The 12,352-nt window shown below is 43.5% G+C and overlaps 2 protein-coding genes across 2 annotated transcripts in view; both read right to left on the reverse strand.

Moving 5' to 3' along the window:
* Positions 1–7,485: 7,485 nt before the first annotated feature.
* LOC108246798 (thymosin beta-11) lies at positions 7,486–9,774 on the reverse strand. Its single transcript, XM_017434517.3, has 3 exons — positions 9,629–9,774; positions 8,508–8,621; positions 7,486–8,414 (listed from the first exon to the last, which is right to left on the reverse strand). Exons 1-3 carry the CDS (start codon positions 9,738–9,740, stop codon positions 8,386–8,388), a joined length of 255 nt encoding a protein of 84 aa, XP_017290006.2. The 5' UTR covers positions 9,741–9,774; the 3' UTR covers positions 7,486–8,385.
* Positions 9,775–10,988: 1,214 nt separating this feature from the next.
* Positions 10,989–12,352, reverse strand: part of LOC108246797 (ribose-phosphate pyrophosphokinase 2) — a 13,964-nt gene continuing 12,600 nt past the window's right edge. Inside the window, exon 7 of the mRNA XM_017434515.3 lies at positions 10,989–11,871. Coding sequence (XP_017290004.1) covers positions 11,779–11,871 — 93 coding nt within the window. The 3' untranslated portion in view covers positions 10,989–11,778. The remainder of the gene's footprint in view (positions 11,872–12,352) is intronic.

Genomic DNA, 12,352 nt, shown 5'->3' on the forward strand with positions numbered 1-12,352 from the left:
CCATGACCACAGTCACTAAATAAAGAACTTTTCCCTGTCTGAGGAGGAATAAAAAGTCCCCAGCTTGTCAAAGAATAGTTGGATACTAATAAATATGCTCATTAGCTCATATTGTAAGCAAAAAAAAAAAAAAAAAAAACTTGTTGTGATCTCTCTGTTTGCTTAGCCAAAACAAGCTAAAGCTCTTAGCTTTGTCAAAAGTGAGACTTTGTTCAGATTAAACAACATTTTACCATTTGACCGTACATCTTTTGCAGAAAACAACTTTTAGAAAATTACCAGTTGTTTGTTGGTTATGGATTAAAATACAATTTTAAAAAAAGGTTTTGTCATTAGCTGCATGCTAGCTCAACAAAATTTGGACTTCTAGTGGATTCTGATGTAATTGTCAAAAGTTTTGTAATTTCTCATTTGCTACCTCACTGATTCTCACAGAAAGCATCAGGTTTTATACATACAATCAATTGAAAAATATCATCTTGTAAAAAGGGTCTCTGCAGATAGCAGAAGCTAAACAACACCCAACATTCAGCATTTTGCTTGTTTCTGTCAAAACAGGGCAGAGGACCCAGAATCTCAGCCAGACACAGTGTGACTACAAATATTTATTGAGATGAAAAAGGCAGGGGCTCAGGAACATGAACCGGAAACCACTGAGGAAAGAGAATGGTTAGTGGCTGGAGAGAACCTTTGAGAAGGTGCAGAAGCTCAGAGCAAAAAGCCACTAACCTTCTCAGAGTCCGTGTGGAAACAGGACCAGGGACAGGTTCCACTTAATCCTGGCGCACCTTGCGACCAGGGACGGCAGTTCTTCAAAAGGAAAGTCCAGGACGGGCAGAGTCGTTACCAGGAGATCAGTACTGACGGAAATCAGAGGGCTAGACAAAACTCAGAGGTTCGGACACGTGAAGTCAGACTCAGGCAAACAGATCCAAGGGGCGAGGCAGGAGGCAGTAGTCGAGGGACAGAAACAGGGTCGTAATCCAGAAAACAGAGGTATCCAAAAGGGCTAGGCGAGGCAGAGAAATCCGTGAGACAAAACGTGGTCATAACAAAGTCAGGCAAAGAAAGAATGCTGGATATTTACTCACACTGTGGCTTTCAAAAAATCTGGCACTGTCTGCCTGCCAGGGAGCTGAATATAACTGCTACTGAACAGGTGAGTGGCTTGATGCTGATTGAGTGTGGAATGGCAGGGGACAGGTGAAACAGATGAACTTGATTGCAGGCCTGGTGAGCAGGGAAAGGAGACAGCAGGCAGACAGGCCAGAATCATAACAGTTTCATTCACTGAATCTAAGCTAACATTTCCATTGCAGCAGACACTAAATGAAGAACTTGTCTGAAATGAAAAACAAATTCACAGCATTTTAACAAACATTTGGATACTTTTAAAAAATAGACTAATTAGCTTTTATTGTGAGAAAAGAAGATTATTGGGCTACTTCTGTTGTGAGTCCAAGATTAGCTTAGCTTAGCTTATCTTAGCCTAGCCTAAAAAGAGAATCAAGCTAATGCCTCATGCTTTGTCCAAGATTACAGTTTTTAAGATTAAAGTACTAAAATTTTCTTATTGGACTGTACATGGTTTAAAAACCACGACAGCTTCTAGAAACTTAACACTTATTGGTTGTTTATGTTTTAAAATGCAAAACAAATTTAGTGTTTTGCACATGATCTGCACTTTTAGCTAAAATTGGCTTCTTTTTTTGCTTTGTTCTTGTTTTGCAAAAAAAAAGAAATAAAAAAAAAGCTTCTTCCTGTTTTTTTTTTTTTAATGCTGTGTTTCAGCCACTGCACAAACAGAAATAAACACTGATTCTCTTGGGAACTATTTCCAGTTGCAGACTAATACGCATTTTATAGCTCTAGCGAGTATTTTAGTCAGCAGGATGTGGATTTCCAAACAAACAGTTATATTTATGACGGAGACTGCTTTTTGTGTTTAAACAGATTTTGAATAATGTTAATATTTATCTTTTTATTGAGTCCGCAAAAGAAACCTTCATTAAAAGCTGCTGGTGAGGACACGAGGGCTAATGTTTTGATTTGTATGCACACTCAGGTTCTCTGGCAGGACTTTGGCCTCCATGTTGTCTCACCTTGCTCTGTGTGACTAGCTAACCTTGGCTCACAGCCACGAAAACAAGCGTTATCGCCTCTAAACTGCGCTCGCCAACAGGAAGTAAAAACTTAACACAATGCCAAACAAACACAAGACCTGAGCTTAAATGAACTCTGGTTGTGGAGTGGCCCCAAGCTCCTGGGATCCTTCAGTCCAAGCATACAGCATTTCCTATATTTGTCTTGCACCATTTAGCATGACTCATTAAAGCATATCCTGTGTGCATTTCAAACACCACAGAGATGTTGTGTAATGACGCCTTTGAGCAACAGCCTTTGAGCAAGCCTCCTGTTGCATATCGCTTACAAAGTAACAACATAAGGAGGTTTAATCAAGAAAAAAACAACATTGAGATGTGGAGCAGTGAGCTATTTCAGGGAGGGTAGTATAACCACAGGGACTCAAAACAAAGAGCTGACAGACAATAAAAAAAATACTTCTCATATTTGCAATAATAAACGCTCTTTTAGGCAAAGGAGAACAGGGATGGCATTCAGTTATCAGTAAGACTCCACCCTGATAGCACAGACAAAAAGTGGCACAGAGAAATCCCCATTTATTCTTGGTTTAATGTGTAAGCTGCAGCGTGAGGAAGAAGCCCTGCAGTTTCCCCTTAATTACAGCAGGAGAAGCGCAGCTCGAATCAGGGCCATGTGAGAAGCTGAAGGTGCCTTTCAGTGTCTGAGATATCAATTGGCACTTGTGCAACTCAAACACTGTGGGCTGAAAAGGCGTCCTGCGGCATTTTACCTGCACGGACAGAGCCGAAGTACCAAGGAGACAGTAGAGATAATCAGAGAAATAAATTAATCTGATCCTGCAGCGTGCTGCAGGCTGAGGCCCATCCAACCAACCATCCATCCATCCGAGTAACAATAAATAGCCTGGTTGGAGCATCTCAGAGTATAAAGAACCAATATTTACTGTTATAAAACATCACAAGTTAATGCTGCTAACTTGTCCCAACACCTGGAACCTGTTAGGAAATTACTCATTTCATCACCCCTCCTTAGAGATCACACTTCATTACAAAACATGAGCCAGTTGGGAGCATCTGAAGCCATCTGGGTGCTTATTTAAAAAAAAAAAAAAATCTTGGATCTGTCTTTGTAGGTTTTGATTTGACCTTCTGCTCCAATCAACTGCACGTTGCACTCTTGCTGATTAAAAAAAAACTGACTAAGGGTGCGGCCTGGCAAAGCTCGTTATTACCAACGGGCAGTAATTAAGCGGCTCTCTCCCGGGATTACCTGGGGTAATTAACACTCATGATCAACCTTCTTCCGGCGAGGGAGTCGGCCTCAGGGAGTCTGTTGGTGCTGTGCTCTTGGTCTGGTTAAGCAAAATCACAAAGCAGAATTGTTTTTGTTGTTGTTTTCATTTGTGTTTTTTCTGGTTAGGTTAAGTGTGCCAGAAAGATTTCACACTTAGACGATAACCCAGTTTGTTTTTCTTTATGCAGTATGATTTTTAAGGCCTTGTTAGTCTCTCGTTGTGCAAGTTGCTTCCCATTTCCTTCTTGTTAAAGCTAGTATCTCACTGGGATCCATGTTTATAGAGTCCACTACTGCACAACGTTGCTATGGCTGACGAGTGGCAGTTAAAAATTAGCATTTTTGTTCCAAGAATGTCATGCAAATGATGTACAACAGTGGTGCAGTAGTTACGGGTACTCCCAGCAAATGTGGAGTCAAAGTTTATGCAACGTACAAGACGTGTCAGAAGTAACCAATTCAGTGGGATTCCAATTTAGATTTGTGTATTTTGTGTCTTCAACTAAACATAGCTTCTTGTTGGTTAATTTTATATAATTGGAAAGCCTGTTTATTTCCCATTAGATGGTGCCACAACTTGCCAAATCTTTTCCGCCAAGCAGCTTATTCCGCTACTGACTCGTGTTTTGAGCTTCTGGTACTCTAAGGGCTGACAACCAGGTGCATAATTGGCTCCAAATTTTCAGCACCTGCGGCGATCCCAGACCGCCACACTCTGGGATCAAACTCTATCCTCCAAGATAACAAATGCTCACCCCCATAAAGTGGGATTTATCAGAGCATACCTCCTCTAGACATTGGGGGTGGAGAAGATGGAATGACCCGCCTGCAGTCCTGACCTCAACCCCCCTGGACACCTGTAGGATCAGCCTGGAGGTGCTGTTCCTTCCACAGAGACCGACTTAAGACTGATGCTGGTTGAAGAATGGGACGCCATCCCTCAGCAGTGTGTGACCAAGCTGGTGAGCAGCATGAGGAGAAAGTGCCAAGCTGTTGTGGCTGTGTAAGGTTCTTCCACATGCTACTGAGGCCCCTGTTTGTTAAATTAAAAAAAAAAAACTGTTAAATTGCCAGCTTCAATCTTCGAATCTACTAAACACTAAATAAGAGTCAGTAGCAGAATAAGCTGCTTGGCAGAGAAGATTTGGGACATTTTTTAACCCACAAACTCATCTCCGCTGCTCAGCCCACAGATGCATTCTCCAAACAAATATGGCTCCATTTAAGGGGAAATAAACAAGCTTTCCAACGGTAAAAGACTTATTGCCAAGAAGCATTGTTACAACAAAGAAATAATCAACCAAACATACATTTTGTGTTGAGCAACAGTCGCAGCCCAAAGAGATATTAGCTCAAATATTCTCTGGACTGTAATATTTAGGTTGAGATTTTTAAAATATGTGTAAAACAGCTAAAGTTTAAAACTTTCCATGCCTTAGCAAGCTTCTTACACGTTGTGTAATTCACCTAACAAACTCAAAGTAGAAATTTCCTGTTGGCTCGCCCGTAAAACCGAAACCGAAAGTGTTTGCTGCTGCAGCATCTTCTAAGAGCAGGAAGAGGAAGTGCAGCGAGGCCCTGATCTGTGGGGGGAGGAGGCACCTCGTCCGTCTCTCACAGGAAACGTTGAGGCTGTCGCTCTGTTTGAGCCCCTCGGCAGCTCAGTTCCTCGGAGAGCCTCCGTTCTGCAGGAGCCCGACTTTGCTCTTTGGTTCATGAGAGCTGACGGAGTCCTCTCCAGTCGCAGCGAGCCAGCGGAACATGCGATGAGCTCTACTGTCTCCATCGATTCCCGTGCAGCGCTTCGCCCGATTCATTTACAAGCAATGCCATTCAGACAGCATCGATCGGGGCTCCACCTGGGGCCGCGCTAATAGGGCGCGTCCAGGATGATCAAGCTCAGCCACAGACTGCCCCGTTCACCCTGACGTTCTGCCTGGGCTTCGGTCCACCGGTTTGATGGGGGAAAATTAGCAGCCATAACCAAACATCAACCGCCTCTCCAGGTCTGATGTAAGCAGTGTTTATGCAACTGGAGATCTGGAAGGTGCAGGGGGCACGGTTTCTCTGCCACCATCTGTGTCTCACAGCCAAAACCTGGTTTGCATGCAAGCTTTTTGTGCGTGCCTTTGTACAGACAAACGCTATATATATATAAAAGAAAAAAAAAAAAGCTTCTGCTTTCCTGCCAACAACCGGACGGAGAGAGACACTTGTCTGTAAACACGTTGCACAGAGAAGCACACCAGTGCTGAATCTTTGTTTTTGTTTTTTTTTTATAGGGCCTGTGCTGTCGCATAAAACACGACGGTTGGTTTCATAAGAAGCCAAGATGATCCAGAAACTATTAATTTTTTAGGCCTACTTGAAACCACAGAATGGTTAATACTGTCTAACCTTCAACATTGCATTTATGTCTTGTGTCATGTTGTCTCTAATATTGTGTTGGGCTGTATCGTATCTTTGGTGTTGCATCGTGTCAGATTGTATTTGTTGTATCTTACTATGTAAGCATGACCAGCTACGATGATCAATTTGGAGTTTATTTGCATTCAGATCCCCTGTCAGATCCTTTAAGTGACCAAAAGTTAATACAAAGCCCGGGTTTTTCTTCGTATGATCCAAAGATCCTCACCAGCTCTGGTTTCATCCATATGATGCTGTGGGAGTCCCCAGCTGCTTTGGGAACCATATTATATTACACAAGCTCAACTCATCTGCTCGACAAGGCCATATGTTGATTTTAAACAACAACAAAAAAACTACCACCAGCTGCATTTGATGACCTCTCACCCCGAGGCAGAGAAAGAATGAACACGTGTCACACAGAAGACTGCAGACGCTGGACAGGAAGCCGTGACAAACCCAGGACGTGCACTTCCTGCCCAGCACGGCGTTCCTGCTTGGACCTCTGTCGGCCGACAGCGAGGAGGAGGATGTGTTTAAGGATGCTGGACAGGTGTCGAGGCGCAGCAGCTACAGATTGTCTGGTTGCCGTAGAAACCCACATCGGACCCAGTGTTTTGTCTCTGCAGCGAGAGGATGGGGGGGAAAAAAGGAACCTGGATGCACAGAGGTGGCTATTTCAGTTGAGAGGAAAAACTCTTTTATTTGGAGGCAAACGGTTGAAGCTGCTGGATGTCGGGAGACAAAAATCCAGCATCCTTTGCTGGAGCCGCCTGCCAATCAGGCAGGCCGCTGACGTAGGAATGCCTTTGCTGCAGCCGCAGGAGACAGATGGTCAAATTTATCTAAAAATAAACAAAAGAATGTGCTGCTGAGCGCCCAAAACACAGCGGCAGGACCAGGTTTGACGCCGGCTGCCTTTTGCCATGGAAGAAAAGCTCTCCGAGCATCCAAGCGCCCAACCCCGGGCGGGTGACTCAGCAGCAGCTGTTGCCATGGGTTACCAGGCAGGACACCCATAGAGATGGGCTCATTGCTGACACATCCGACTACACCCCCCTGCAGAGAGAGAGAGAGAGAGAGAGAGAGAGAGAGAGAGAGACTCCACCCAGTCAGCTGCTTCAAATCCTCCACTTTCTCTGGAGCCCCCCCCCCTCAATGCAGATTAATGCCTCGTTAGGAGCAGCTGATTTAACTAAGCCACTTACGGGTTGCAGGTTTGCAGAGCTGAGATCAGTTGCACCCTCAACCCGGGAGAGAAACAGGTCTGTTTATCATCCTCTTATATAGCTTCAACCATGGATAACAATCATCCCGATTGCAGATTTTCAGTTATTTGAGCTAAAACCTCATGTTGCACTTCCAGGAAATAGCCACGCTTAATGACATTAAGGCTTTTGTGGCTGGCGTGCTAATTCGGGACAAAGGGTCAAGTAAACCTCTTGTGGGGACAACACCCAGTGTTCTGGGTCAGCTCAGGGCGCGGTGCCCCGTAATCCACCACTAATAGATATTTGGCATAACAAATCCGCTAACGTGAGGACTTCGCTTTACACCAGATTAGCTCAGATTCCTGTGCATAGGTTTTGTTTTAGAGCTGTCTACTTCCTGGATCACAAAGTTTTGACAGGATGTTTCAGCACCCAAACGTTAAAAAAGGAAGAGTCAACCCAGACTGCGTTTTGTTTTTAGTAACAAATTCTTTTTATTACAACATTTCACGGCTTTTCCATTTCTGGTAATGGTTTGTGGCAGAGTAACATGACTGCTGGGAATTTACAAAAAACTCTAAAGAGAAGTTTGATTAACAGTTCAAAAGCAAAACACACCACCGATTACCAAAAATTTCTCACTGGAGGCAATTCAGAGAGATTGCGACACAAAGCTACCCTGAATCGCTCGCAAAAAGGCTAAAGTACATTACAACTCAACCCTAAATAAGGTCCATTTGAACATCTCCCAGATCTAGATGGAATCAGTTACTCCTTGTATACGTACAAAAAAGGAAAAAATAAAAAATTGTGATAACAATATTGTTGTTTTTTTGGGAGGGCATTTACATTTTGGCCAGCGTACAAACAAGAGTTGTGCATTTTCCGAAAATTAGAAGACAAAAAAAAAAAATAAAGCTTGACGCCTCGAGCGCACAAAAACAAAAAGCGGCCACGCGATGTCTTGAGTGGAGAAGGTGGCGGCGAGACAGCGGTGAGCTTCCTGGACACGCCCCGTCTTCCCCCCCCGCCTTAACCGGCATGCCGAGCTGGCAGTCAAGGTGGTGTTGATGAAGTCTTGTGCCGTTCATACCCACACACACCCCTCCCCCTTCTTCACGAGAAGGGATAAGGAGGTGGCTTCAGGGGGGAACAGGGGGGGAAGAATGCCCCCCCCCCGGCTGCCCTGACAGGGGTGTCTTCCGTCCACAGGTTTGTGCAGCTTTGTTACGGTTGTCGTTTCATAATTTCGGTTACAAAGTTATACAGCTCAGAGAAGTGACTGAAAACAAGGCAATGCGAGAGGAAAGGGAGAGGGGGAGAGAAGGGAGGGGGGAGTGTACAGTGCATGACGGGGGAGGGAGAGGCTTCATGATCCTTGCTTCTCCTGTTCGATGGCTGCAGAGGACAAAAAGAGAGAAACCCAGCAGTTAGAGCAATCCATCAGCTGCGTGTTGGGGGTGAGGAGGAGCGGCGGCGGACGGAGCTTACTCTCTTTCGTTGGCAGGGGGTTCTTCTCCTGCGTCTCGGTCTTCTTCAGCTTGCTCTTGTCGAAGCTGGTCACCTCAGAGATGTCGGGCTTGTCGCTCATGGTTGCGGTTGGGTCTGGAAGCAAGACATGCAGAAACAGTTACAGACAGACAGCAGGACTTCCCACCCACTTATTTCTAATCTGAGAAAAAAAAAAAGAAACTGGCACGTCAGTGACGCCATTTAAGAAAAAAAAACATCAGGGGGAAGGGCGTTGCCTGCAAATCTCTGCCGACAAATCATTTGTTCAGGCAAACTAAAGCGCATTCCCTCCTCTCACAATGTCCCTTTGTCCCAGCCCGGTTTGACTGCACGGGTCCCCGCTAGAAGAGACACAGAAGGCTGGACATGATGCGTTCAAAGACACCCAGGGCCGACATTTACATAACAATGGGAGTTCCCATGCTGGACTCTTGAGGGAAATGTATGATTGAGACTAGCAGGAATGACTGCCTGGAGGGTTATAAGTTATAAAAAAAATAAATTATTAAAAAGGGTTATAGTCCAACATCCGCAAACTCACTCGTCACGTACTTCGTCTGGGCGCAGTCTTAAGGAACCACCGCCCATTTTTTTTTAAAATTAAGATAAATTCAGCGCCCTGCTCGGCTTGATTCATGAAACTTCAACTTCAAACGCGTCCTCCTTGTTTTATTGCGAAAAAACAAATAAACTAAAACCCACCCACATGGTGCGTTCACGAACGCGCTAAAGAAAAGCTGCGTTTTTTGATAACGGAACTGAGCGCGTGCACAAACAAAGGAAGCGGACTGTGAGCGCGTGAGACCAGGAGCTTAAACGGCTTCGTTTGTCACATTTTACGACCTTCTACGAAAAGAAAAATGTGTATATATATATATATATATATATATATATATATATATATATATATATATTTAACAAAAGAGGAAAACAGGTGCGTTCAATGACAAAAAAAAAAAGAACAGCCAAGTTTCATCCACATTCTTCTTCTACGCTCTCACATTCCAACATTAATCTCTGCAGCTAAACGTCCGCATAGCTGCAGACAGAAGAAGAAGAAAAATAAAAAAGGCTGATGTTACTCGATGAAAGGAGCTTACCGAAGTGCTTCTTGACGGATGCAAAGTCTCTTGTCAGTCGTTTGCAGCAGTAGTGGGTCGCTTTTGCGCAAGCCGCAGATATACTCCGAAATATGCTAATGACGTCTGACATCACCAGCTGCCGTCCTCCAGGCTTGTCGCCCCCTGCCGGCGAGGCGAGGAACTGCATCCTAAACTGAAAACAGCCCTCCTCCCACAACCGGAAATTATTTCTCCAACTCTGATTGTTTCACGCTTTATATTATGACATCATGACGCTTTGAACACATCAGTTGTGGTGTGGTTTTTATAAAAAAGCACTATAAATGTGAAACTCTCCTGTGATCTTGCTCATAAACTCATGTTCTTCCTCCTGACTCTGCAGGCTGAACTGTCAGGTGTATATTGGGCGCCACCTTGTGGCAGTCCTGCATGCATCCACAGCTCAAATGCCTTGTGCTCATTGTCACGTATTTTAAAAGATTGGATGAGGTCACTGAGCTCAAAAACGTGCAGGTATGGATAGTAATCAGCCTCTGGAGACAAGAACCATGGGGTCAGTCGTACACGCAAGCTGGCCCAACTGTCATGCGGACACAAAAAGGGTAAAAACAGCTTGTTTAGATCTATATTTTAGGGACTTTTTTTTACATCATTTAATTGAAAAAAGCAACCAGAGTGCTCGTCAGCAGCAATCTGTGGCCAATCAAAGAAGTTGTTTGCACCAGCTGGTGTCAATGTCCTCATTTAGACAAACTGTTCAGTCAGGGTTTGATTAAAAAAAAAAAGGTCTTAATTTTAACCCTTAAAGTTACATATTCAGAACCAGCGTGTTGTTAGTTTATGTGACGATCAAAAACGTAACAAAACAAACATCACAGCAGAGGATTTTAAAGAAAGAAATCCACACTTCCCCCAAAAATTCCATTAAATTTGTTTATTTCTAAAAATATGGGTGTAAAATAATAAAGAGTGTACAACAACTACAATAAGATGTGTTAGTGCATGAGGTGTGCATTGTGAATGACTCTCAGCTACTACCACACTAATATCCAGCTCAAATTGTAGTTGTTTCTGTTAGCTAATGATTAGCTTTAGCAACCATCGTGAATGAGTTTATTTCATAGGTTCAATCTGTTGCAGACGTTCAGGATATATTCTGCTAACGATGAACACAAACACACAAATCGCCTTCGCCAGCAGGCAATAACGACTTTATTTACTTTCAATCTGAACAGCTTGACTGAGCAGATTTGTTCCAAAAAGTGGGTTTAAAAGAGTAGATTTGATAAAAATAGACAATACATTTGCTGAGGAGGAATATAAGGACAACCAAGATCGATTTTCAAAGCTTTATTATTAAAAGAAAGCCTTTTTTGTGTTACACATTAAAAAAAAAAAAAAAAAAAACTCATCACATTTCTTTTCCCATCGACTCTGAAGTCACTAAAACCCACCTTTATTGAACAGAAGTGACCCGGGTCCAGCTGTGATAACGGCACAATCAGGGCTTGAATCTTAACACTATGGAGGCAGCTCAATCGTTGCTCGTGACCTTTTACTGAGCGCGGCACAGCGCCGCGTATCGGCTTCAACACATTTCAACTGCATTTTTTGGGAGGAAGAAAAATCGCATTGTCGCATTAAAAGTGACGACAACCGAGAGAAACGACTCATTTCACCACCCGACGGCATTCGGAGCGATTAAAGTGGATTTCTTGTTTTTGTGATCACAATTAGAAACAGCTTATTGAGCTTCTGAACGACTGCTGGGACCCCGATGACAGCGAGCATCAAAAATTACAATTGAGTCCGACTGGTTGAGTAAAAGGTTGAACCGGACACCTGGAGGGGTGAAGGAGACGCACAGAAAGGGCTCAAATCTTTTGTTTTCACTCGTCAGAGAGGAATGTGTCATTTAAAGGGAAAAAAAGAAGAAAGAAAAAGACAAAATGGACCCTTTAGTTAAAAGTAAACAGGAAATAAAACAAAAAAAAAAGCAAAGGAAAGGAAAGCAGTTATAAATACAAACTTCAGAGAAGTTGTTTTGCTGTATCTGCGGGGGAATATGTCCCTGGCGGTGTGTGTTCCTTTAAAAACAGTCACGTGTGTTTGGCCTTTCCGAGCGGCCCTGCTCGGTGCGGGCGAAGGGGGCGGAGCCTCTTCCGTCTTCACAGGGGGACGTGGCTGAAGAGGTACGAGACCGATTCGCCGTTGTGGGTTCTCCTGATGGCCTCGGCCAGGATCATGGAAATGTCGATGACCTGCAGGAGACAACATGGCCGACAGTTAGAAAGTGCCCACCGGAGGAAATGTGATTTTATCTCCAGGCACCTTAAAAAATAAATTTCTAGCCAGTCTGTTAGCAAAACATCCCATGAACCCCCTTTTAAGTGAAACTCCCAGGATGTAAGGACTGGATGAACATCTACAGCTGATTATCTCTTGGCGTCAAGATGGCCGCCACAGATAACTGACCTCAGCAAACACAAAAATGGCTAAAACTCTGTCAATTTTACAGATACTGAACTCAAATTTGGCGTGGTAGTAGCCCAGCATCTATGGAGTTAGATTTGTTTCACAATTATTCAATCAAAAAAAAAAAAATCATGTCAAACAAAAAAAGGAGTACTCAATCAAAAAAAAAATCATGTCAAACAAAAAAACATCTTAAAAACTTTTTAACCATAAAAATATTTTTTTACGAAACAAAAATTTATTTAAAGATTTTTTTTTTTTTGATTG

Source organism: Kryptolebias marmoratus, linkage group LG23, assembly GCF_001649575.2.
Source record: "Kryptolebias marmoratus isolate JLee-2015 linkage group LG23, ASM164957v2, whole genome shotgun sequence".
Taxonomy (NCBI): Eukaryota; Metazoa; Chordata; class Actinopteri; order Cyprinodontiformes; family Rivulidae; genus Kryptolebias; species Kryptolebias marmoratus.

Bases quoted from the DNA above. Each gene is read 5' to 3' on its own strand.
- LOC108246798 (XM_017434517.3), bottom strand. From the start codon at position 9,740: ATGTCAGACGTCATTAGCATATTTCGGAGTATATCTGCGGCTTGCGCA. The intron at 8,622-9,628 runs GTAAGCTCCTTT...TCTTGCTTCCAG, and splicing joins ATCCGTCAAGAAGCACTTCG to ACCCAACCGCAACCATGAGC. The intron at 8,415-8,507 runs GTAAGCTCCGTC...TGTCCTCTGCAG, and splicing joins CCCCCTGCCAACGAAAGAGA to CCATCGAACAGGAGAAGCAA.